The 27,942-nt window shown below is 35.9% G+C and overlaps 1 protein-coding gene across 2 annotated transcripts; it reads left to right on the top strand.

Annotated features, from left to right (window-relative positions):
• CCDC172 (coiled-coil domain containing 172) lies at positions 1-27,538 on the top strand. Of its 2 annotated transcripts, XM_026704654.2 has the most exons (8): positions 1-79; positions 902-987; positions 3,437-3,553; positions 4,368-4,533; positions 6,403-6,504; positions 8,095-8,197; positions 22,160-22,247; positions 26,450-27,538. In XM_026704654.2, the coding sequence occupies exons 1-8, from the start codon at positions 1-3 to the stop codon at positions 26,480-26,482; spliced, it is 774 nt and encodes a 257-aa protein (XP_026560439.1). In that variant the 3' UTR covers positions 26,483-27,538. The 2 variants fall into 2 exon arrangements, 1 of the variants encoding a protein (XP_026560439.1); XR_015743695.1 differs by lacking the exons at positions 1-79; positions 902-987; positions 3,437-3,553; ... (2 more) ...; positions 8,095-8,197; positions 26,450-27,538 and adding an exon at positions 25,091-25,213 and having other exon boundaries at positions 22,109-22,247.
• The last annotated feature ends 404 nt before the right edge of the window (positions 27,539-27,942 follow it).

Below are 27,942 nucleotides of genomic sequence, written 5' to 3'. Positions count from 1 at the left end.
ATGAACCTAGACTCCCTGTTCCAGCAAATCTTCCTTGTAGAACAGAAAGCTGAAGAAAAGAGGTGCCTGATGCATCAAGGTCAGGGCCTACCCTTATTTAATTAAGATTAAGATACAGATGCAACACAGGGATCTTTGTAAGAGGGGAGGCCTAAATACATAAAGCAGGCTTGCTGTTTCAGACTGACTTGTGATATGAATGCAGAGAAGGCAATATATAGACGTGCCAGAGATTGCTTCATCTTATTGTTAGGAAGCCCCAGTTATTGTTGTTGCCCTGGTTGCTATTATTGTTGTTATGACTGGTACTCATTTTGTCCAAGATTTCCTAATCAAACTTTCCCTGCTGGTTCAAAACCAGGGATGGGTTTTAAAAAAAAATATTGTCACAACATGGTAACTTTAAACGTCGCTTTGAGACTAAGTAATTGAATAAAAGTACATCACAGCAATCATGAAGAATTAGGCTATCCTAGCAATGCTTTGTATTGTTCACTTTGCCAGATGGTAAAGTGTTCTTTTCCTTTCTGCAGGGATTTGGAACTGATTTTGGAGAACTGGAAAAATGGTGTGTGTGTGAAAGAGGGCGGGGGGAGGGGGAGGGAGGGAGTATTGCCTTTGCAGATTTCTGGCTTACCAAAATTACTGTAGGTTTTTATTCTCTGTATTGATCTTATTCAAATATTGAATATTGATCTATTGAGTTCAAAAAAAGGTTGTTATTTTTCCTAAAACCGATTAGCGCTGACTTATTCACAGTTGTACTCATAATGAATTTACTACCATAAAATGTTCATTGATCAAATAACTTTGAGACTTTTTTTTAACTATTTCATATTTATTAAAAAAGAAAGTTTGTTTCTGAATATATTCAGGTCTAAGTGTACATTTTATATTGCAGTTAAACAGGAGATAAGCAAAAATCATGAAAAAGCTAATCAAGTTACACAGCAACTTGGTGAAGAAAAACAAAAATTGGAAATTGAAGTAAGAGAAATGGATTTTTTAAACTAATGTTTTAACTTTTGATATCTTTTACTGTTTTCTTTTTGTTATATATCAACTTGGTTATATTAAAACATAGGTGGAATTTATCATGATCCATATGTGTTAGCATACAGAGCATCATCGTTTATAGTATTAGCAATATTCAATAGGATTATTGTAAAGATAAGAAGATACAAAAGAACTGAACATAAGCTCCTTCAATTTGCGTACTCAAATTGTGAAATTCTTTACATTTTCCTAATCAAGTTTAGAAAGAATATAATATCACGGAAGGGAGAGAAGGAAGGAGGGAGGAAGGGAGGGAAGGAAGGAAGGAAGGAAGGAATTATGTTACCTTTGGTATTTATTGATATTAAATTTTGTTACGTTTCTTGATAGTGGTTAAATTTAGACATCAATTATAGTGTCAGATGACAAAAATGAACCAGATAATGGAAAATATTAATTATGCTTTGGTAATACTAATATGTGAATAAAGCACAATTTTTAATCTCATTCTTGCAACTATTCTAGAAGAGGATAGGGTAAACTATGATTTAAATTACCGGTATTTCAGGTATTATTTAAAGAATCGTAAGAAGTACTGTCAAGCATATTCAGAAAAAACTTTTAAGAATTCTTAAAGAAGACATAAACTTTAGAAGACTCCCAATTTTTTCTCATTTCATTCCTTGCAGATTTAAAATTTGTTTTGATTGCATTTGCTTTTATTGGAGAGTTTTCATAAAATTAATTAAAACTTCATAAAAATGGGCAGACCATTTTTCCAAGTCTTTTCTGACCACCTTGAAAAAAAATTAGGAGAAATTCCAAATGCACAAACTCAAGGGACTTTTTTTTTTTGGTTAGTCTAAGTCAGGATTCAGAATTCTCCATCTCTGTACTTTCATTTCAACAGCATATTGTAAGCAGATCATATAGATATAAAACCTATTACTGGCCATTCAGTTGCTAGGCTATTTAAAATCAATCTAACTCTTTCAATTAGAAGACTGTCAAGCCATATCTATTTTTTAAAATAATATTGAGTCTTCTTTGTTTAATGCTAAAGACTATAAATAAGTTAGGAAGATATAATACAAACATACAGAAAGTTTTTCAAAAGAATGTGTTTGAACATTCTTGAACTTTTCATGACCTCTCATTTAGCAGTAAATCAAAGTCACAGAAGAGAAACCCTTTTGTCCTTTCTGCAGAATTACAAGAACTCTATTGCAGGCAATGACATTCATTTGGTTGCTGCTAATAAAATAATTTATGACAATCATAATTCCATGTATACACCACTAATTTCTTATTGACTCATTCTGATTTATAGTATTGGTTACGAAGGTAGATACAGAAGGTTGGTGAAAGTGGGGAAACAATTTCTATGAATTACAAATGAGGAAAACTAGAAAAGCATTCCTAAACCAATTATAACTTTAAACTCACATAATTAATTACATAAAGGTCAATGAACATTAACTTATATATTTGACACAATTTATTTTTCAAAAGTCTGTTGCATGCATTCACAATCCTGGAAAAGCCAATATGCATTACTTCTGCTAGATGAAATAAATACAGTTCGCCATTATAATTGTCACCACTTATCAGTTTTGGGATTGTGAAAAAATTCAAAATATGCTCTTCTAATGCAGTGTGCATTAGGTTGACTGCAGTTCCATTCTAAATTCCATTTCCAGATTGCTCTACAAATTTTATTTCTAATTTCCATGCGTGTAAGACATTATAAATATAGAGAGAAATATAGAGTAAAAAGCTTATGTGGCCAGACAGCTTTACATCGAGGAAGTATACTTTTTGGTATGTTCTTGGGAAAAACTAGGTAGCATATAATTAGAACTTTGAATTATAGCATTTTACCTTTCAAGGTTCAGTACTTCCTTTTCAAAAATGCTGCTCTCAAGAATATATTGTGTAAGTAGTTTAGGACACAGCTGATCTCTCCAGTAATTCAATATAAATGTAGTTACTTCTTGGCCAGCAGGTGGCATTTCTATAATGACCAAAGAGACAAAGTCCTTCACTAATGGTGAGTACTGGTTGGGAGATGGAATGCTCTGTTTCTCCATGACAGTGAGCTATCTCCAAGGCATTTGCAATCAAGAGGTCTCAAATGTAAGGAAAACTCAGCCAGAGAGAAAGTTTGGCAGCAAGGGGTTTGTAAGACCAAACTTGGATCTGCATCTCCAAATTCTTCTGAAATAGAAAGGTTGTCTAAAAGCAGGACCTCTACCTATTTTAAAACACTTGGCTTATTTGGGTCAGTTAGAAAAGAGATAATACGATTTTTAAAATGTGTTTATATTAGTTTTTAAAATTTGTAAGATTGTCATACATGTAACATCTGCCCAACAACAAACCATAACAAAAAATGCCACTTGTTTTTAATTTCACAACTTGTATGTTTTTGTTTTTATAGTCTCAGTTGCTATCTGAAAAGCTCTTTAACTTGGAATTTTTCAAGAAACGGAAAGAGAGTTTAGAAAAACAGAAAGCTGATCTTCTAAGTCAGAAGAATACTAATCTTGAAGCATACGTATGTTTCCAAGCATTTGAAATATTAGTATCCAACCTTATTATACTTAGCCCAAAGGTTCGGGGTTCTAAAGACACAACAATTAATGGATTCTCAGCCCATAAATTAAAGATAATTTACAACTAATTGTGACAACAATTTATTTATTTACAACAATTTATTTCCACAAATAAAAAATGTATTATTAAAACAATCATATTATTATTAGTAACTAATAAATTGCTACTATTGCTTCCGTAAACTAAGCAGGTAGATAGATAAATAGATAGACAGGTCTATGAGCGAACTCATGGCCAAATAACTTTATGTTATTCTTCTTAAGGAATTTAAATTTTTTATTCAAATGATATGGGCTTGAAAGGATGGATTGTTTTAAGAAAAAGGCAGTTAATTTTGTTTTCAATTAAGGACATAATGCTACTTATTTCTTGCCATTTCCATGCTGGCATTTTTCAGTTAATGTGATTGCTATTATTCTTGTAATATTAACAAACTTAAAATATATTTCTCATAAGGAAATGTGCTTTGAAATAAATTATACTGAAATGAGATTATTTAGGCCATGCATCAAAAATAAGTGATTTTTCCCATATTCACAGCCAAATGGGAAATTTCCATAATGTACAAATGTAAGATGAATATTTTTATTATGCTCTTATAATGCATACTTTTATATTTGTATTCCATTTCTAACATCAGTACAGTGGATAGTGTTTTGGTGTATATTCCAATATTTGTTTTCTATATATTAAAATATACATTTTAAAAGTAATTTAAAGTTATTTTTTTCACTTTTTACATTTTATAACATAAGAAAAATCTAAAGGCAAAAATTGCTGAAGAAGATGAAACATTTTTGAAGGAAATTCAAAATTTCAACAATGAATATGGGTTAATATTAAATCGGGAATTTGTAATTAAAAAAAGAACCCAGACTGAAGTAAGTGAACTAGATGAAAAGGAAAGTCTTCTGAGAAAAGGTAGGTCTTCAGTTTAAACCTTTTATCTTAGATTGTTACAGAATATAAGCGTTTGTATTAATCTCTGGCAAAATAAATTCATATTTTTTCCAGGCTTTAGTTTTTTTATTTGCCTAAAGTGAAAAACAGTATATTATAACGACGTTTCCTGTCAGCTGCAGAGAACTTTAACTGTGGATTTTGGCACTCTATTATATTTATGTAGGATACACTGGAAGGTAGATTTAAGTTATTGTTACTTATCTTCCAACTTTCCATTTGCTATTGTATCCTACTGCATCCTTAGTAAATACTAGAATATGAAAATAATATTAGTTGTATCTAACAAGTATTTTTTAAAATATTTCTAAACTTCAAAGTCTAAAGCTAGAGTCAGTATGAGCTGTAATTAGCACAGATAGTGGTCAAGTTGACCATTTTTCATGTCAAGTTGATCATTTTTCAGGATAGCATCATAGACATTCTTTCATGGCACCTATGAGCACCGAATATTAACTGTGACAAGGTGGCAGCTGCAGCTACACAATATTGGTCATAGGATATCTGCAGCAGTCAAACACAGGCAGAAAAGCATCATGAGAGCAGTAGCATCTAGCAGCAGAATGGTCTACCAGTTCATTGAGGATCTGTGGCTCCTAAGAACAGCCATGTTGGGAAAAATTTTCTCTTGTGGCATCTGTAGTGTTACAGACTGACGGCTTGATAAAGATTTTAGATTGTAGAATTATTCCAACAGAAAACCAAAAGCACCAAAAACATTTATGTACCCCCAAAGAAAAGATATATCAATTACCTGCTCTGAAAGGTAACCATTAAATAATAAATGTGGAAAAATGCAAGACAACGTACATTTTTTTTAAAAAAAGTTGGAATTATAAGGAGAAAGAATTACAGAGTTTCCCATAAATCATTCCCGCTGCCACTGGAAGAGTACTTGTAACTGAGAAATGCTTTCTTAAATAATATCATGAAATGCAAGAAATTTAGGAATGTGCATTGGAAACCACATGCTAAATACTGCTTTGATTAACAAGCTCTAGTAGAATAGGATACCATATTATGCCCTTTGGGATAAGAAACATGATTGTGCTTAGAAACACAGCAAAAATACAAAAGAAAAGTACATTAAACTAACACAGTTACTAAAATAAGTATAAAATTTGTATTAAAAAATTTGGTACAACCTAATGTATCCATCAAATGACTAAGTTAAGCAGACACTAATTTTCATATCTTTTTTATATGAAGGTAATTAGTCAAATAAATCTGTATAATTACAAGCCCTCATATGAGAAAATGTGAATTTTAAAATGAACTAGTGAGAATCAGCAGTAGTTAAACTAGTATTTCATAGGATTCAAACTGTGCTGTGACCTCTCCAAACACACTATTAACCAAAACAGCATCTGCAGTGCATCTTTGCTACTAAGCAAATTGTACCATATATAGTATTTTTCTTCTATTACTTTTCTCTTATTTGGAAAAACAACTTTTGAACACTTATTGTTTTGTTGTTGATCATAAATATTTTATTTTTTTGTTTACATTTAGGTTCAAATTAGTCATTTATTTTTCAAATTAATATTATACTTTCTCATATAAAGGGACAATATAACTGTCAATAAAATACACAGAATAAGATGTCATCCTGTGCAATAGTTAAAACATGCATATATCTGTTAGCAGGAAACAATTCTATACGTGATTATTAAATGCAGACGTATACTGTATATAATTTCATGCAGAATTGAATTTTATTATTTTTATATAGTTCTATTTCAAAATATTTAGAAAGGGCATGCCATAGAGTTTTGTAATGAAGATTACATTGTTAATAGATTTCTAACTTGAAAATTATTACTTTCTTAGAAATAGAATCAATGGAGCATGAAACAATTCAATTAAAAATATTTCATCTACAAAAGAATGAATTAAAGCAGGATTTATCTACTCTCCAGACAAAACTCAGAGGTATATTGCTTACCTGATGTTCAGCTGATTTAATGTTCAAGCATGATTTGAGAAATAGAGTTTGAAATTTATCCTCACTGGAAGACCTTTTACGAGAAAGCAGAAAATACCATATATTTAATATTTAAAATGACTACATAGTAAAATATAAATAAACAAAAGAACAAACTTATCCTGCACTTCTTGGCAATTTTAGCAAGTTTTATTGCTAAAATGAAGCATAGCTTCTCATTACTTCTGAAAGTTACAATAAAACAAAACCCACAAAATAAACTCTTGCACTTGCTACTCTTGTATTGTTAAATGTATTTCATTATTATAAACATATTTGACATATGTTGTGTTGTATAAATTAGTTTTATAAGATTAATCACCTTTAATCACTTTTATAAGATTAATCACCAACTTTAACTTTATACATTAAGTGTACTGTATTTTAAGCTAAGTCTACTGAGCTTCCTCTCTTAAAACTTCCCTTCTATTTTTAGCTATTCATTCATATAAGCCAATATTAAATTGCACAAGTGAAATCTACTGATGCCAGTTCAACTGGCTGAACTGTAAATTCTAGCAAACCTGACCATTGGCTATGCTTTCTATAAATACTAAGGCTTGCTACTATTGGTATTTTGTGAATAGAAAAGACACGGGCAAATAGGGTCACCAGTTCCATGAATATCCTCCCACTGGGCTGTTTTGCATAAACCTCAGTCTGCCAGAAGTTCAATCTACTTAGTAGTTGACATCAAGAGCTCTACCCTAGACCTCTTCTGTAATTACCTGCTAGTATATTCAATTCAGCTGGAATAGTTTTCCCAGAGAGGTTTCTTAGTAGTCCAGGTAGCTTCCCCCATTGTCTGCCTTTTGATAATCTCACTGCATTTCTCAAGTTGCATACCTCTTGCTAAGCTGCACGCAAATTGTTTCTAGCCTCAAATTAGTACTAATCCATATAGAAGTCTTGACATCTTCAAAGTCTGCTGCTGTTGCTGTTTTACTGATGTTGGTTTGGGCTCAATCTGGGCTTTTCTGGCCTTGATGTTGCTTTAGCTGTATTTCCTCTAGCTGTGGTAGCTTTGGACATGCTTAGCTGGCTGCTGTTTGCAACTGCTTCACTTTCCATTCCAGGGCATAAAGCATAAAGGCTTCTCTCCTTCCAAAGACCAGCATTTCTTATTGTTTTATCCATCCATTGTTTTCTCCATCTAAGAAATATCCCCATGCCTGTTACCCACTGATCCCTGCTTTTATCTATGTGTGTTGTTGATCTAGGCAGGTGGGGTCATTTATATCCAAAAAAGGGACCTGCAAAGTGTTCCTGTACCTCCTGATCCAGATCCTTCCCTTCTATGCTTGACATTCGGGAGTATGAATTCACTGCCAGGAATGACCAGGATTTCAGATCAAACCCTTGTTCCTAATCTGGTTTAACTGCAAATTGAACCTGAGAATTTTGGTATATGGATACTCTACTTGACCATTGGCCTGGAGCTGTTCAAAGAACAAATCTATTGAGTTTATTGTAGGTTTTTTAATGTGTCTAGTATAAATGGATAATAGTTTGTTATAAAAAGTGTCATTTCTTTCTAGATTTTGAAAAAGAAATAGCAGAAACTAAATCTATCACAAACTGCTTAGAATTAGAAAAAATAACAATTTCTGAAAAACTTCAGAGCGATCCAGAATATATAAGGTAAAGACACTATTTTATAATGTAAAAAGTTGTATTTAATATTTCCTCTTTTTTTGCCCAGCATAAGAGATTCTTTTCTGCCAGTTTTTTTTTCTTATCTTCACAAAAGGTTGAAACATAAATAAACTATACTTTGCTTCAGTTTTTGTGTGTAGATAGAGAAAATGAATTGGTGACACATACATTACAAAGAAACGCTAAATAATAAGATCAGTTTCAGGTCTGTAAGCCTATGATACAATATACACTACAAAATTCACTTTTGTGTTATATATTCTGTTGTGGTAAGTAAACTTTCATGAATGAAATTGTCATCTTTTTATAAATAATATACTCCCTTTGGAGTATTTTTATTACTATTATAATTACACATTCAATACAGCATAATTAGGAAAGTGCTATTGAATTTTAACTACAAAAGTACTGAAGACCAAGGTTATTTACTATCTTAAAATTTGCAATTAAACTCTTGTGATGGGACTGAATAAAACTTTTTAACAGAACTAAGATGTAAAGGATATACACTTGAAAAACATTGAGAGTTTTGCAAGAAAAACTGAAAGTGATGTATCATTTTTCAAATTATTGAGCATTATGTAAAATAAAGGTTTATACATAAAATAGCCAGCACTGTCTGAAAAAGATACAAGTAAACTTGAGAAGCAGGAATTCAGCAGAAAAATAATTCTGTTTCTATAAGTTCATTCATTGTTTAAATATTTCCAGTGTTTAATCATTTATTGTATTAGTCCAGTGACATTGTGGAATCTTTTTAATTGAAGTTTTTATTTCTTGAACAAATAAGTTAATTAGTAAGTTAGCCTTGAATTAGGCCCAACCTATGGTTGATATATGAATTGGTGTCCTGTTCTGTCCTCACTACACATTAGTCTGTATGCATCTCAACATGTGGCTAAACCCACCTTCCTCCAATAAAACAGCCATATATGCGTAGATCTGAATGCTTTATTGAAAGAACAGGCTATAGTGAAACTGGGAAAAAAAGGAATACATACAATGAGAATCAAGTATAAGATAGGCAGTTTTGAGTTACTGCTGAACATAACAATTAATAAATACAACTAATTTAAATCTTCCCAGTGATGCTCTGTGTTTGGGATATGGGTTCTTGGATGACCATGTGCCACAGATTAAGATGGATTCTTCTTTGTGCTTCTGCCTTCTCCAAATGCTAAAGGAAATGGTATCTGGCTTCCCAGCATGCACTTGTTTGAGAGTGCAGACTGATGGGTAAATGGGTTGGGATTCAGGGGTCTGCAACCTTAAACACTCAAAGAGCCATTTGGACCTGTTTCCCAAAGGAAAAAAACCCCAGGGATCCACAAAACCTGAGTGGGCATGGCCAACTCAACATCACTCCCTCCCACCCAGTCATATGAACCCCTAGCCATGTCTAACCAGCTGGTCGTTAGGGCAGAAACCAGAAACCACAAAACCCTTCTTTCCCTCTCTTTCTTTCTTTCTGCCTCTCTCCCTCTCTCCCCCTTCTCTCTGTATCTCTTTCTCTGTAACTTTATCCCCCTCTATGTCTCTTCCCACCTATCCCTCTCTATCTTCCCCCTCTCTTCTGTATCTTCACCCTCTCTCTGTATCTCTCTCTCTCCCACTCTTCCCCTTCCCTGTGTCTCTCTCTCAAAGCTGCACTTTGGCTGAGCCCGGCCATTTGCTTGAGGAGAGTCTCCCCACATGTGCACACCCTCCTGGCTCTCCCACAGTCAGCCAGGGGGATCACAACAGAAGAAGGAGGGAGAGTAGGAGTAAGAGCAGGGAAGCCTCTGCCACAGCTCCTGCTTGCCCTCTGCCAGCCTGGATTTCCAGAAAGAAGAAAGAAGAAGAGCCGCAAGGAGAGTTTGCCAGCTTGGCCCAGCCTTGGCTTTCAGAGAGAGAGAATAAGAGGTAGGGAGGTAGGGAGAGAGAGAGGGTGGGGGAAGACCAGCTGATGGGTGAGCATTTTTGGCCATGCTCCAGTTTTCTCCGAGGGTAGGCGTACAGAGTTCGGCAGGGCTGGCTCTCTTTTCCTGCTGCCCCGAGCTTCTTAAATCCATGGCTGGGCACTGCAGGGCCACCCCCTGTTTGTTGTCCCATCCTCCAGAATCCCATTCCCACCCTGCCAGCCCTAGTATTAGCACTGTCAGAATCGGCTGCGGCCAGTTCAGGCCAGTGTCTCAGGGCAGAAAGCAGGTTGCACATCTCCCCAAGCAACCAAGGTACGCCCAGCACCAACAAGGGCCAGAAGAAGCTCCAGCAAGAGTGAGACACCAGAAAATCAGCCCTGGCTGCTTCTCCAATCCCTGCCCTCACCCTTATCTTCTCAGGCCAGGAGAGGGAGGAGAGGGCGAGTGGTGGGGCCAGCCAGTGATGGGACAGGGAGCTGCAGCAGAGGGTCCAAAGAGCCTCACGTGGCTCTGGACCCACAGGTTGCTGACACCCAGGTCAGTTTCAAACAATACAATTGGTATTTGTCTCTCCAGCCACTAGATGGAGCTAGAGAGTAACAAAAGTATATAAAAGATATACACTGGGGTATGACCAGGGGTGGGATTCACATTTTTTAACAACCAGTTCTGTGGACGTGGCTTAGTTGGTGGGCATGGTTTGGTGGTCATGTGACTGGCTGGGTGTGGCCAACTCAACATCACTCACATCGAGGCATGCATCTCCTCGCCTGGCCTCTCATGATTGTGGGGATGCTGCAACAGTGTGAAAAATGGTCATAAGTCACTTTTTTTCAGTGCCATTGTAACTTTGAATGGTCACACCACACAAGCAAAGTACCAGCAAAGGAGGGGGAAAAACCTCCAGAGACGTTCCTGCGACAGGAAGTCTAGTCCTTCCAAGAATGTAATAAGGGTTAACAGAGAGGCAGTTTCTGTAAGCAACACCAGAATGTTTCCTTCCTGCCTTCCTTACAGGATTAGACCAATAATTTCTTCTAACAACCGGTTCTCCAAACTGCTTAGAATGTTAACAACTGGTTCTAGCAAATAGGTGCGAACCTGTAAAAGCCCACCCCTGAGTATGACATGTCCGCTATATTTATTCCCAGTGATAATGTGCAGCTTTTCAAAGGATATTTCAGTAATCTTTTGATACTTTCTATGTTGTCTTTTCTGTTTACTTTAATTACTGTGATACAGGTTTGTTTGTTTTTTGTAGTCCATAATGCTTGCTGAACATAGCTTTAAGAGAACAATTGATCTGGTTGTATCAGGAGCAGTTGTTTCATTCTTACAGCCTGTGATACTTCTAATAACCATCCTCAAATGCATACTGCAATGATAAACTGTATATCTTCTTGATCTCCTTTTTCAATGGCCAATACTGACATCCATTATTTGCCACTGGAAAATAATTGCTTTAAATGTATTTTGATTTCTGTTGTTTAACAAATTTCATTGACCTTTACAATTTTGATTAAGTTAATCATTGCCTTTGATTGCTTTTTCCTTTAGTTCTTCAATACAATGTCCATCTTTAACTATTCTTGAACCAAGAAAATAAAACTATTATTTTCATTGTTTTGTGGTCAGTGGTAAAATCACTGAGATTTTTCATATAGCTGATGAAATAGATTTTGTGGTTTACATAACTTTTTCCTGCTTTGTATTTAACATTAACTCAGATTTTTCATTTTCTGAATTCTATCATGCTATATTGCCTGTACAAATTAGTTATCAGAAAATACATACATACATAATCAGTGTCTCATTTCTAATTCTATATCACTTTCTTTTTAAACAATGTTAACTCTTACAATAGCTTTTTTCCCACATAAACATTAGTGTCAGAAGAATAATCAGCTGTTTTGCTATGCCCATTAACCTTAATACATTCCATATTTTGGCATGATCTTTATAATCAAAATCCTTGCCTTAGTCAATTAAACAAAAATAAATTTACTCATTATATTGCTTATTGCTTCTATTATCCATAGTATAACATCTATCTGATGTCATATCTCTCATCTTTCTATAAAGCCTGCTTATTTGATTGTCATTTTTTCATCCATATGTGGCTCTAATCTTTATAAAAGCTAAGAAAGCTAGTAATGAACTACTAACTAAAGAATTTATTAATATAATTTTTAACATAATGGATAAAATAGTCATGTGAATGTAAGTTGCAATTTGACTGTTATTTGGATAGGAACAAAAAATTTCAGTACAGACACCAGTGGCATATTTTGTCCTTATAATAAATGTGTTTTTTTTTCAACGTCTGGAAAGGAAAGAGAAAAAAAAGGAATAAGGTGATATTATTTATTAGGTACAACATTTTTTTAATATTCACTTTTAGCAATTCAAGGAAAAACTGTGATCTTGCACACAGATCACAGTGAGGCTTGACCAGAGTCATGATATATTCTATGCATGTCATCTGCATTTGAATTCACTGGCTTGTTTTATAGTAAAAGAAAAATATTTTAATGAAGAGAAAGAGATTTATTTAATGAAAGTTAAAGAAGCTTTTAAATTAACAATTACTCAGCTAGTGTTACTTTTATCTATAGCACTCTTTACAAAACCTGACTAGGTTAGCAAAATATTCTGATTCCCTCTACTGTTCCCATCATATAAACCCATTTAAGTGAAACCTTAGATATTTACATATTAGTAACTATATCCCTGGTTAAAATATCCCTTGCAAAAGCTTTTAGGGTATAATCCCTCAAATAAATTTCATTAAAATCCATAACTTTTATTGGTGATTAACTAGAAACAAGGTAACATCAAAACACATTTTTTCAGAACATTTTCTAAAGCAAAACACGCATTAAGCAGATATATTCTGCACTTGTGCTAATAAAGGAAATAACATTAAGGATATAACAGAAATTCTTAAACACTGAGAAAAATAAAAGGATTATATATGAGCAGTTATGTTACTCCAAAATGTTTTAATTTCACACTAGTTTGCACAAGCATCATAGGAGAGTTTCAGAAGCTTTGTAGGTTAACTAGTCCAAAAACAGCATTACAGTAACAAAATGCATCCCATTGATAACAAAAATCCACAAAGCCTGGAAACTGGGATGTAGCTTGTTTTGAGGAATAGCCATTACCTTTCTGGATTATATGGTCATATGCCAGAACAAAATATTGCCTTATTTCCTGCCCTGAAAAATCAATTGTTACATTTCTGTTTACTACATATACATTTCAAGATAGTGTTAACAACATACACAGTTTCAAGGTCTTAGATGTGAAAGCAAAAATAATATATATCATAAAACTCACTTTTATTATGTCTAAATTAAATATTCAGACAGATCAGCTGTATGTCACTACTCCATTTTTGGTCTGTTGTTTCTTTTCTCATTTTTAAAAGTGATTCCTTTCTAGAGACAGATTCTACAGGAAGAATTGTTCTGATTGAGATGTGAGTTGCTGTAGCATTTTTAAATCTAAAAGTAGCACTGGAATATCATGTGGTTTTATTTCATTGGTGAGGGTTTTGTTTATTTGATTAATCTAAAAGAAAATTGTTTTTTAATGTCTTATTATTGGAAAAGAAACCATATTAATGAAACCATAGAAGAACAAAGAACACTACATTCACATAAATCTGCAAGGAAATATTTCCACTAGAGCTTAACAAATCCTTCATATTAGTGGTAGGTTGCCTAAGGCCATGATTGTGTTGGTTTTAAGCAAATATTTTCCATTTAATTTAACATTACTTTTATAAGCAGGAAATTTCCATCTCTGGAGTAATCTCTGGGATACAGAATGAATTTCTATAATGATAACTGCTCTTTGATTTTCTAAAACTTTTTTATATCAATGCACAGTGGAACTATTATAGTCAGAGATGTGTTAGGGTTACTATTATGGACTCCAGTTTCAGTGTTTGTCATCCAAGAATAAAAACTTGCTCTAGGGTACATTGTGATATTGGAATTTCACATGGGAATAATTTTATTTATTCAGATGCACATGCAGGAAAACTTAATTTAGAAAAGCTGTTGATCTATTTGTCAGTCCCTGCAGATTTTAAAATACTGAGTAGTATTGGTAAATGATCTTTCCCTCTCCCTCTCCCCCTCTGTCACCCAACAGCCAGGCAAGTCCTTTTTCAAGCCTAAAACACTTTGAACCCTAAATACATTTATACAATTCAACAACCTAATTTGTCTTGCAAAAGTCTAGTGGAGCAGTTTTTTTTCTTCTCAGTTTCATTCTTTTCTGGGCTCGAATCCCATTGTATCTTCTCCTTACTGCCTCTAATCCAACTCCAAATGGGCTGCTTATCTGTACTTAGATCATGGTCTGCTCCACCAGCTGTCACACACTGGGCCCTCCTTACTCTCCTACGAGGACAAAACAAACTCTCTCCATCTGACATATTGGATGATTCCCTTCCCATGTGGGAACTGCTACTCAATCCCTTCTTATGAATCCAACTTGCAGGCTTGACAGCAGAGCACAACCAGCATGAAGGAGGAAATCTTCAGAATTAGAATAATTTGTCTCTCACCCCGCCTTCCTCACTGAACTGTCACATTAAAGTTTTTCCTTCTTTCTCTCTTATCATGGAGTAATCTCCCCCACCAGTTGATTTGATGAACATTGACTCAAACGGTGACTGCCATTCTACCAATGTTGTGACCAATTCTGACTACAGCTGGTTTCCATGGTTTCCATGGACAAAGAGTCAGTGGAGATCAAGTTGTGATGTATCTTAGGAGTCCTTTCAGAAAGGAACTTGAGTAAACAGCAAGATATGGCTAGATCAGGGCTGTCAAACTCCCAGGCCGTGGGCCGGATACGTCACATGCTGGCCATGCCCACACCTGGTTTAGGAAAGGGGGAAAAGTCCTGATACCGGGGGTGGGCTTCTACAGGTTCGCACCTATTCTCTAGAACCAGTTGTTAACATTCTAAGCAGTTTAGAGAACTGGTTGTTAGAAGAAATTACTGGCCTAATCTTGTAAGGAAGGCAGGAAGAAAACATTCTGGTGTTGCTTACAGAAACTGCCTCTCTGTTAACCTTTATTATATTCTTGGCAGGACTAGACTTCCTGTCTCAGGAACTTCTCTGGAGTTTTTTCCCTCCTTTTCTGGTACTTTGCTTGTGTGGAGTGACCATTCAAAGTTACAGTGGCACTGAAAAAAGTGATTTATGACCATTTTTCACTGTTACAGCATTCCCACAGTCATGAGAGGCCATGCGAGGAGAGGCGTGCCTCAATGTGAGTGATATTGAGTTGGCTATGCCCAGCCAATAACATGACCACCAAGCCACACCCACCAACTCAACCACACCCACAGAACCAGTTGTTAAAAAAATTGAATCCCACCCCTGCCCGATACGTCATGTGATACTGCTGTGACAATGTGAGTTTGACACCCCTGTGCTAGATCATTACAGGAGAAAAGTGACCTACACTTTTCCTTCTTCTAGCCTTATCCTGGGCACATGTAGATGAACTGATACATAGCAAGATGCCTTGTCTCTAATTGCTTGTAAACAAAGGTTTGTATCCAGCATCTGATGCGATAAACATGCAAATTTGGTGTGTATTACCGATGCCTGCTGTAGTAGCGATGGAGATGTATTCTGTTATAAAACTGCTCACTTTTGGGTCTTATAGCAACAAGTAAGAAAAGGATAGTGACTATGGTAATATATAAAATATTGTAGTGATTGCTCTAGAGGGGACTGAATGCAAAGTATATTTAACTGGTCTTTACAGGAAGCTAGTACTGACTACCTAGCTGACCAGCAGTAGCTCTTCCTAGATCTATAGTTCCAATGCTATAATGGACACATGTTGAATCTCATATTGATTTAAGAATAGAATAGAATAGAATAGAATAGAATAGAATAGAATAGAATAGAATAGAATAGAATAGAATAGAATAGAATAGAATAGAATAGAATATTGGCCAAGTGTGATTGGACACACAAGGAATTTCTCTTGGTGTAAATACTCTCGGTATACATAGAAGAACAGATACATTCGTCAGGAGTCAAAAATCATAAGGTACATCACTTAATGATAGTCTTAGGGTACAATAAGCAATCAATCATACTAGGAAACAGTCAATATAAATCTCAAGTATACAAGCGACAAAGTTACAGTCATACAGTCACAAGTGGGAGGGGATGGGTGATATGGAGTGATGACAAGATTTAACAGTAATAGTAGTGCAGACTTTGTAATAGTTGAACAGGGTTGAGGAATATTTGTTTAGCAGAGTGATGGTTTTCGGGGAAAAAACTGTTTTTGTGTCTAGTTGTTCTATAGCGTCATTTTGAAGGAAGGAGTTGAAACAATTTATGTCTGGGATGTGAGGGGTCTGTAAATATTTTCACAGCCCTCTTTTTGACTCGTGCAGTATACAGTTGCAATCTAAATAGACATTAGAAAGGAATTAACATTATGACTTTTGTTTTGACCCAATTATTGGTTTCTTGTAAAACTACAGATTGTAGCCTCCATGCTAGATGAGATCATAAATTATCCCTTTGCAGTAAAGTTAAACATGAGGTTAAATATGGTGATTTCCATACCTCCTGATTGCAGATATGTAACACAGCAAGGTATAGTCTTGCAGATCTTCAGGACTGATTATTTGAACTCTGTATAAATATGCTCTTAAAATTGATTGAATCAGTTTTCCTATACTTCTTACCCATTTTACTCCATATTTAACTGCATCTTGTGCATTTTGGTTTCCTGTTTAGTTACTTATGATATCACAGCTGCTTCTATCACTTAGACATCCAGGCACACAATGGATTATTTGTAAATTTTTAGCTGTTATGAATTTGGTGGGAAAGATTTTATAACTAGGAGATTTTTCAAGGATGAAAAAATATATCCCTGAAATCTGGAAATTATAGCAGAATAAACTGCAGCAGTATTAAGAATTCTAATCAAATCTTCATGCAGGATTCATTGCTTCTCTTTGAAAAGCTGGCCTGATGAGAGAATTTCTTTTCTTTTCTTAATGTTTGTGTTCAGAGACTTTGTTTGTTATTTGGGAATATTAGTTTAGTTTTAAGTAAAATAAAAGAATACAGAATATTTTTTCTAAAATCAGTCTTACTATTACTACAGTTGAGTCGGGAGTGCCAAAGCATTTCTGGGTTAAAAGGCTGGAATGATGACATCACCATTGCCCAGAGGACACCTAGTTGAGGGCTCCTTTCATGACCCCATTAAGTTGCCCACTTAAAGTGGTACCTTCTCTATATACTTGCAGTTGCCCACTTTCAAACTGCTAGGTCAGCAGAAGTTGGAGCATGTGATGGGAGTTCACTCCATCTTGCGGCAGCAATTGGGTCTCAAACACAAGCCTGCCAATCATCAGTCCAGCGTCTTAACCTTGTTGGATACTATGCTCCTGTATCAGTCTTACTAAAAGTGATCTATCTATGACTGTGTACATGAATCCTTAAAGCCAACAAATGTGCATAGTATTTTTTTTGAAAGTTTTATTTGGGTTTTCACAAAAACAAAATACAAATAAAACATCTTTTTTGAAAATAGCATGGTCCCAGGTCTTTTGGTCTTGTTCAGTTGTATGTTGTGAAAGAGCACTTTATTTTGTTGTTCTCAGGTTTCTGAGTACAATGACAATAAATTTATCTTATCTTATCTTAACTCAATTTCATGCTCATTTTTATATTCTATTCCATATCTTATTACCATTTTATATTTTCTACATAGTTTTTCCCCTCTTTTAATTTTCTCAACTTTATTTTAATTATCTCATCTCAATCAAATCATTATATTTATACTTTGTCCTGTTTCAATTTCATATTATCTTTTCTTATTAAACAAATTTTTCCCTGTAGTTACCAACTGGAGTATGACACCTTTATATCTTTTAATTGTATCCATTCAAACTCTTATTTAAGCTTCAATGTATACCTTTAAGATTATAGCATTCAATATAATACATAACTTCCAATCGAATTCTGCTTGGTACATTCTTAAAATACACACTATATTCTTAAAAGAATATATATATATATATATATATATATATATATATATATATATATATATATATATATATATATATATATGTATGTATGTAAATAAAGCACACATTCCATTCCAATTCAATTATATCATTAATATTCATTAAAATCTAGAGGTTCTTTTGGCTTCGTATTTCAATTCTTAGAAATGGAGATCTGGAACTATGAGAAACAACAAGAAACGCTTGCAGAACAAGAAGATTGGGACAAAGAAGAAGCCATCTTTAATGATCAAATAATTTTAAGTGGGGAGAAAAAAGAAAAGGGGGGGGAAGAGAGTGAAAGGTTTAAGACTAGAAAAAACAACCAAAAAGAAGAAGAATAATTTGAAAGATAAGTATAATATTAGAAAGCAACAGAAGAGGGGATTACAGATGAAAGAGTTAGAAGTAGAGAGACAAGGGGGTAAAAAGGGGAGGGAGAAGAAGAGGGGGAAGAAGGCAAGGAAAAGAAGTTGTAAAAGACAGAAACTATAAATGGAGAAACAGGGGAAAGATATAAGGATTGTAACCATAAGCTTGTTTAGAGATAACGAGTGAAAATTTAATTGCAAAAGGGATTCTGCTAAGGTACATAAGATAGCATTGTTATAAATAGAAATAATTTTAGAAAATATGATTAAAATGATGGATAAAATATTTACTGTAATATAATTGAATGTTTGGTAATAAATAAATGAATTAAAATGATTGAGAGAATTAAATGGGAACATTTTTAATTATTAGTAATGATTTATAAAAATATAAGTGAGAAATATAGGGGGGGGGGGAGGAATTAACTATGGAAAGTTTATAAGTGTTCCCAAGGAAGTATGATATTTAATTGAAAAGAAATGTTAAAGATGTTAAGCAAATGTGCATAGTATTTACATAGGTGTCCTGAGACAGCACCACTGTAAAACATAATAGTAGATCCGTAGCTTTGGAAAAAGATGATTGTGGAGGGTTAATAAATGAAAGTTGGAACATACTTATCTAGTTTCCATGACCTAACTGCTTTTTTTCTGACATTAAGCTTCATTAATGGGACCCTGAGTCCAACTTCCTTAGTGTGCTATGATTAGGGATAAGACAGTAATCTTTAAAAGTGGATAAGTATAGTCCAGCCTCATTTATTAGTGAGTACATTACTGAGGGCTCTCTGAGAGCTGCTTGATCCTTTTTCTCACAATTGCCAGTAGGGTATAGAGTGGCTTATAAAAAAATCTACACTGGATAAAGGCATACTAACAGGGAAGCTAGGTTCTGAATTAATGTTTCACTAAAATAGCTGTCTTTAATTCAGAACTGCATGCTACCATTATTCTCAACAGAATCTTTATGCATGGAAGCAGCATTCATGCAATAATGTATGGATTTTCTGTACATTAATCTATACAGAAATAATGTATGAATTTTCTATACATTTTCTATACAGAAAACTTGTGAGTCTCACTCGTATCTAATATAGCTTCATCTATAAAATCTCAGCCGACATCCCATGTTCTAACCGATATAATGTCCCCAGAATATAACACTTTCTTATATAAGCTCACTTACCACTCTCAAAACCACCACAATGACCCCAGAAATTGTTCCTCTCTTATTGTCAATAGATTTGATACAATTTTATAGTTAACTTTCATTCTGCAGTCTCCTGACAGGTGTGACAAGGAGTGCAGTATAACTTTATTGCTGCATATACTACGGACCATTAAATGATCTTAAATAGCCTTTTCTTGGTCCAGCAAGTATCTACTTAAGCAAATATAATGGGTAGTATGCTGCATGTGGATTCCTGGTTTTTAGATCTTTTTAATTTTCTTGTAGAAGAGATGCTATAAATAGTTTCCTCACTTCTATTCAGTTTTTTGTTGTTGTTCTTTAATTGCCTTCTATCCTTCAGGTCTAAATTCTAAGACAAGTTCAGAAGCTGCAAAAAGGAAGCCAGAATAAATTTAATATAACTCCCATATATCAGAAGGGCTTTTTTAAACTTATGGCATTACTAAAATTTGGCCTATTTATTATAAGATTATGTATTAACTTGTCACTGATGGAATTAGTATCACTCATTCAATTATTTTTTTAAAGGTAATCTCTATGCTAGTAAAACATTTCATGTAGTATGATATCCATGTATTATATATTTAAATTTTTTTGAAGATTTAGTTCAAACATATCCCTTATGTAATCCGCATCATTAGCCTGAGAAACATTTCTGATACTCAACAAGTAAACTGTGCTATATCAGGAGTTTTTTTTATAAAATTGAATTAGCTAGTGAGTCTGTAATGAGAAAATGCTTTTTGAATTTTATGTAACCTGATTCTCAAACTATTTCAGAAAAATCAGAATTTTTTTATGGATAGCACTTTGCCTGCCACTACCAATAACTTGTCATGTGCACTGAGGACATTTTACAACATATATTCAGTGTATCACCTGAACTAAGATTCCATCAGCAATGTATTAGGAAGTATAGAAGAAGCACAAGTCTGTATCTTTAAAAGTTTATTTTGAAAGTATTGCTCTCCTAGTCTTCTATAGGTTTTTGTATGTTAAATGTTAAAATGTTAAGCTTGTTGCCTTGTTTTGCTTAGGTAAAAGCCATTGCATACATTTCTGTATTTTCTTGGGATTTTGGGATTATACTTAAATTTTTATCTGAATGAAGGATGTTCTAAAAACAGACATATTTTCTCTTTCACTGTGTCTATTTATTAGATGTCTATCCATTCCTTTCATTCAAGAGCTTAAGACAGTATAAATAGTGCTCTCACTCCTTATTTTTCTCTCTACAACTGTCAATATTGCACTGAGAAAGAGAATGATTCTTGAACTTATTGAGTAAAGTTATATCTCTAATGAGGGAATAGAATATGGGCTTCCCAGCTCTTACTCCAAAACCCTAATTATCCCACACTTGCTTATGTTGCATCAAAAGCTGTACAAGTAATCCTCACTTACTGGCTGCTCATTCAGCAACTGTTTGAAGTTGCAGCAGCAGTGAAAAAGAGATTTATGGACAGCCCTTGAAGTTACAGCCATCGCAGCATCCTCACAGTCACATGATCAAGATTCAAGCACTTTGCAACCTGTATGCATTCATGACAGCTGCAGCTTCTCACAGTCATGTGATTTCCATTTGTAACCTTCACAGCCAGCTTCCAACAAGCAAAGTCAATGGGGAAGCCAACAGGGAGCTGTAAGTCACAGTCACAAGATGCTGTGCTTAATGAACCAAACAAACAAAGTACCATCAAAATGCTTAAGCTGCCTAAGCAGCTACCCAGCCACTCTATAGAAATAGTTTTGTCTTGTGACAGAATGAAAACAGAAAATCAGGAAGCTGATAGTCTGGCAAAATATTCTGAAGCCAAGAATCAGCCTGTGAAAGATTTTTTTCCCCCTCATTGTTCTCATATGGTTATATGGTAGATTTATTTAATTATTGAAATGTTGACATTACTTGACTTCCCGATGACTCTGGATAGTTTATAAATGAAATAAGAGATAATAGACGTCAAAAAGAATGTGGCTGCCCGGAAGAACAAACATTTAATCTTTGGTTAAACTAAACTAACCAAAAGGGGATAAACAACTACCTTCTTCCAAGGCTTGAGAAATCCAGCTAGAGATAAATTATTCAAAGATCTGTAATGCAAGTTTAAGACATAAACCTCATTGCCCCACCCCTCCAATTATTTTAATTTCTACATGCTGCTAATCTTTGACTAATACTGCATTGTGATTTCTAGGTTGTTGAATGTAGTTGTTACCTCAAAACTAATTTTGGTTGCAATTTATAACTGCCTATTAATGCATGACCGACTAATTATTGGGGAGCATTGTAAGTTCCTGCTAAGATAATCAAGATTAAATGAGGATTAGGTTTGCAGTTAAGAGGAAGCTGATCACCAGATCAGGTGGCATGACATATATTTTTTCCTTAATATTGGCACAGGCTTAAAAAGCAGTTGGAGAATTATAAAGAAGATGAAATGGAAAATGCCTGTGAGGCTCTTCAAATGGAAATTGAATTTCTGCAGATGGTACACTCTTTTAACTTAACATGTATCATTATGGTGTGAGGTGGGGAAATATATTCTATTATCTTGCACATAAAATACTTCTTTATAAATAGTGTACTATCAGGCAGGTAGATCTACTGGCTCTACAGACAGTTATCTGTATTTCCCATTATACACATGTCACTCCTTTTACTAGAAGCAGTATGTTGCTTCTAGTACTTGCTGGAAAGATAGGAAGCCTAATTTTCTTGCTTGTGCATGATTCTTAGATATTAGATTAGTCTCAATGCTTTTCTCAAAAACTGTTTGTTTCCGGTTTTCAGTAAAAACACCCCATAACAAACAATTGGTTTGCTTAATGACATGGTGTTCACTTAACAAATGTCACAAACAAGGTTGGGGTGTCAGATGAGTCATATGGGTGACCTGCTTTATGACCATCACAACTACGGGCAGGCTCTGTTATGATTGTGAGGACCATCTGTACTCGTGCTATAGAGAACTGCAGCCTAACCTCTTGTATACGTTTCAGTTGCAATAGGAACACTAGCTATATGCAACTGTAATACACACAAGGAGAAATCCTTTATATACTGGCTGAAGATATTAAGAGACCACAGGATGATACAGAAATGTTTTAAGTAACTAGATAAAGCTATTGGAATGCATTGCTTGTTATATATGCTTGTTATATAACAGCTATTTAGTTCATCTCTAGAACATCTAGGGCAGTGGTTCCCAAAGTGAGCGGTATCATCCCCTGGGGGGCGGTGAGATGCCTTAGGGGGTGGTAAGAGGCAAGGGGGCTGGCAGGGGGGCACTAAGACATGTCAGGGGGGCGTTCGAGGTGCCGGTCCCACAGGCTCACTGACTGCTGGCCACGCAGCCCATTGACTGTTTCATCGCTTTGTAACCGGCACCTCAAATGCGGAACCCACGCGCAGTGAGCCTTGCCAAGCCTGGGGGAAGAGGTGGGAGATGGTGAAAAGAAGGCACCTTAAGCTTGCAGGCTGCCCTCTCCGGTGGGTGGAGGCAGGCCAGAAGGCCCAAAAGCAAAACCCTCCCAAGGCGCACAGTGAAAGGGGTGGGTGGTCCGGCATTAGGGCCCCCTTCTCCGGAGGAGAACAAGGGAGCGCGCAGTGCCCGCCCAGCCTCTGCCTCTCCAGCCAGCCGGGCTTGCGCGCAGGATATGGGGAGTGCATGGCTCAGTTCAGTTCGGCTCTCTATGGCCGTCCCGGACCTAGAACCTAGCCTCCCTCTGCAGCCTGGTTCTATCGACTGAGCCCTGCGCTTGCTTGCTTGCTTGCTTGCTTGCCTAGTTTCCAAGCGATCATTCCCTCCGCCTCCGCTGGTCTGGGCTGTTTCTGCATGCCTTCCTTCTCCCAGGCGTAGTATAAAGATGGGCGGAATGCTTCACTAAAGTTGGGAGTCTCTGAGCGTGTGCAGAGTACCTCCCCTTGCTTGGCCCAATGGAAGTGGACCTTGGGTTGAAACAAAGAAGGTGAGGTTGGCTGCATCGCTGTTCCGGGTACGTTGGCATTGCAAAATTGAATGCCAAAGGGGGTTGGAGAAGGAGCAGAGGAGGACCTGCAGGGGGCTGCAGAAGGGGCAGAGGGGAAGCTGAAGGAGCTGCAGAAAGGGCAGAGGGGCAGCTGCAGGAGGCTGGGGAAGGGGCAGTGGGACAGCTGCATTAAGGAGCAGGAAGGTCTTAGCCATGGTTTATTCATTGACTAAGCCGGAATCAAACAGCACGCTAAAGTCTAAACCAGAATGGCTGGGTTGATATATTCAGCCCGTGTTTCTCAACCTTGGCAACTTGTGTGGACTTCAATTCCCACTCTGGCTTTGCTCTACTTTCCCAAAGTGCCACTGCTGTTGCATTCTGTCTGTCTGTCTGTCTGTCTATCCGTCCGTCCGTCCATCCATCCATCCATCCATCCAAAAGTTCTGCCTTTCTGTCTACCTACCTACCTACCTACCTACCTACCTACCAATATAGATCTACTTACCTACCTACTTATCTACCAATCTACTTACCTACCTATCCATACATTCATCCAAAAGGTCTGCCTGCCTGCCTATCTACCTATCTATCTACCATCTATCTACCTACCTACCTGTTTCTGTCTCTCTTTCTATCCATCCATCCATCTATCCATGTTCGAAGCGCCAGCCCCACAGGCACATTGGGAAAGTAGAGCAAAGCCAGTCTGGGAGGGAGGGAGGAAGAGAGAGAGAGAGAGAGGGAGAGGGAGAGGGAGCGGGAGGGAGGGAGGGAGGGAGAGAGAGAGAGAGAAACCTGATGCATCTGATTGAAATGAGGCCTAGTTTAGACTGGGGCCCTTTTCCACACTGAAACTTCTTTGCCAGCACATTGAAACATCTTTGGCTTCTGTTAAAGGTTTTGTGGACAAAACATGGTCAAGACTATCAGGAAACTCTCACATTTTGTTGAGGCTTTAAACAGGATCCATTGGACCAGATCTCCACCCTAAAAATTACTTTTCCCCAATGTATTACAGTGCCAATTCTGAAGAAGGCAAAACCAAAATGTACTGGTAAATTACAAGGAGAACACACATACATACACACACACACACACACACGCACACTTCTAACCCTGCTGGAGCAAGTGATTGGACTAGAATAGATATCTCATTATCTTTCTCCTCCCTCCCTCCTTCTTTATTTCTTTTTCTTTCTGTCCCTTCCTTCCATCCTTCCCTTTCTTTGTCCCTTTTTCTTTCTTTCCCCTTTCTCTTTCTTTTCTTCCTTCTCTCTCTCTCTCTCTCTCTCTCTCTCTCTCCCTTCTCTCTCTCTCTCTCTCTTTCTCTCTTTTCTTTCTCTCTTTTTCCCTCTCTCAGGCTCACCCCATTGACTTGACTTGCTTGGGCAGGTCCCTCCAGTGCAGTGGGCTCAATGAGGTGCACCTGCGGGCTCGACACCTAGAACGCGGCAGTGTCGGCATATTTGAAAAGTAGAGCAAAGCCAGAAGTTGGTAATTTTTGCTGCAAAGAATCACAAAAGCTTCTGGGTTGTGCACAAGAAGGGAAAAACATGTCAATGCAATTTAGCAACATAAAATAATGAGATACAAATAAAAAAAATCAAAAAGAATCGGCAAAGTATCTCTGATTAGATTTTATTCACTGCTAGAATCTAATCAGAGATGCTTTGCCAATTCTAGTGCAATGACCTGCTCCAGCAGGGTTAGAAGGGAGTGTGTCACGTGTATGTGTGTGCATGGCTATCAAAACTCCCAAAACAGGTCAAGTATCTTTGGGGAGGCCAGTCATAAATTAGAACACTTGCTAAACAACCGGCCATTAAGTGAGGACCACTTGAATTTGTTTTGCCAGTCACCTGGCCACACCCACCCATTCACATGACCACTAAATCACACCTACCCCATCATGTGACCAGCAAGCCATACCCAGCCAGCAAGCCATGCCCACCCAGTCACATGACCAGCAAGCCACACCCTCAAATTAGGCCACGCCCACAGAAATTTGAATGCTACCCCTGGGTGGGGGTCACCGAGGATGAATTTGTAACCCCAAGGGGGCAGTGGACTGAAAAAGTTTGGGAACCACTGATCTAGGGGGATAATTTATTACCACTAGAACATCTAAGGGGATAATTTATTACCACTAGAACATCTAGGGGGGTAATTGTTAGAAATCACTTTCTTCCAAAATAAAATAACAGACAGAACTCCCAAACTCCCTCTTCCCCTTCAAGCTGAAAACAGTTCCACTACTGGTTATTCATGCATACTTCTTTCACCTGCAGAATAAAAGAGATACCTGTAATCTACCTCATAGTTGTTCCAAATAATAGAGAGAACAAACTCCTCCATCATATTCAAACTGACAGGAGAAAATTTGGCTTTCTTTAATATGCGCTGTTCATGAAATCAAAACCTTCCATCAAACGCTAGATACAAGAAAGCAGTTATAAAAAGATGATTTGCAGATCCCAGACTATTTCCTTTGTCTCCTTCATAAATAATCCAACAGTAGCAATGGGGAGTAGGGCAAAGTCCCCCACCCCTTTCTGCTGGCAATTCAACCTGTCAGCGTTCTGCAGAATTTATTAGGGATTCAGGTTTATGTTAGTAAATGTCAAGTAAAATTAGTTCGTTGTTTAATTTAAAGTAAGGAGCAAGGAACTTCAGACAACTACTGAGTCCCACTCTGCTTTTTTTTTTACTTCCCTTTCAGGAATTGTTACAAAAGAAGTCTTCAGCCAAATGAATAACATATTGTGGACTGATTCAAATGTCAGAGGAACAGAATATTGTAGCATTTGGAAAAATGCTACTTTTATCATCCTTATTGGTTAAATCTATCATCCTCTGCTTTTTCTGCTAGCAGAGCAAGGAATCTGTTTTTTCACAATACATGTTGTATTTTTGTTTCTGGATATTTATTACCATGAATGTCTAACAACTGTAAACAAATCATTTTCCTTTCACATAGTGGGATTTTTCCTTGGCAATGTTCCCATTCCCATATTCAACAGTAAAAATCTGTCTACATTCTGTTTTTATCATCTGTGGCAGAAGCACTAACAGTTTCACACACAACATAGACATTATCCTTATATATGCAGTACAGGTTTTTTTAAAAAAATGTTTTAAAAAACATTTATATGTTTTCTTTCTTTAGGGTTAAATAACTTGTTTACATAAAACTCTGAATTTCACAATATTTCCAATGGTCATTTTATATATCAGTATTTACACTGCCATGTTATTTTATCATTTGTATTATGAAATCAATTGTTACATAAATAGCCAATATTTATACTAATATGGTGTCATTCTTCTACTTAGTGTTGAAGTTCTCACATGTTAATTGTATTTTTTAATGTAATGTAGAATTGATCAATTTGGCAACATACAAATAATTAATAAACAATTAATATGGACAAGTTGTGTTATATTGTGCACAGACTGCTATTAGCAATAACTACTTATGGTTATGCATGTTTTACTATGGTAACCTTTTTCGTTTGATCTATAACCCTTATCTAGCTGATATTTTTAAAATATTCCTGTTCTTTAAATTCCTGGGTAATTAAAGATCATAAACTATATGTATAGATCAAAATTATATAAAATATATAAATTATATAAAAGCTGAGAGTTGGGCTCTAACAGTTTAGATTACAGTTTATATTGAACCAATTCTATATCACGATGCCTTGTTTTAGAGCATGCCAATTTCTCATCTTTCTTTCTTTTTCTTTTTCTGTTAAAGGTCTGATGAAGCATAAAGTCTGCTAGATGCCAAATGATGTGTTTACAGACACCAGTGCTTTATGGCTTTGAGCATCATAACTATGTAAAGAGATAACGAATGAAATCCCCATGTTATATGCTTTGTAGGTGTATGTATAATCTACCATGCATATTTCATACTGCAACTCTAGTCTGAAGAAGATCTGAACCAGAACACTAGAGTGGGTATTAAAAGAATATCTGGCAAATCCATTTATCGTCTGAGCAATGTATTTCTAGAAATAAAATAACACACATCCTGTCTATTTTCATAATCTCCATATCCTGTTTTTTTCATATAATACAATGTTCAAGCAAAAATTTAATAGACTTTCAAAATCAGTATGTCCATGTTTCTCAGACAAACAAAATTATGGTTCACATCACTCATATTGAACTGAAGAAATAAAACATCAGTGAAGAAGAATAGAA

The sequence above is a fragment of the Pseudonaja textilis genome, chromosome 4, assembly GCF_049901715.1.
Source record: "Pseudonaja textilis isolate UNSWEBS1 chromosome 4, rPseTex1.2, whole genome shotgun sequence".
NCBI lineage: Eukaryota > Metazoa > Chordata > Lepidosauria > Squamata > Elapidae > Pseudonaja > Pseudonaja textilis.
Note: the sequence above shows the minus strand (reverse complement) of the source record. Positions and strands in the feature narration are given on the sequence as shown.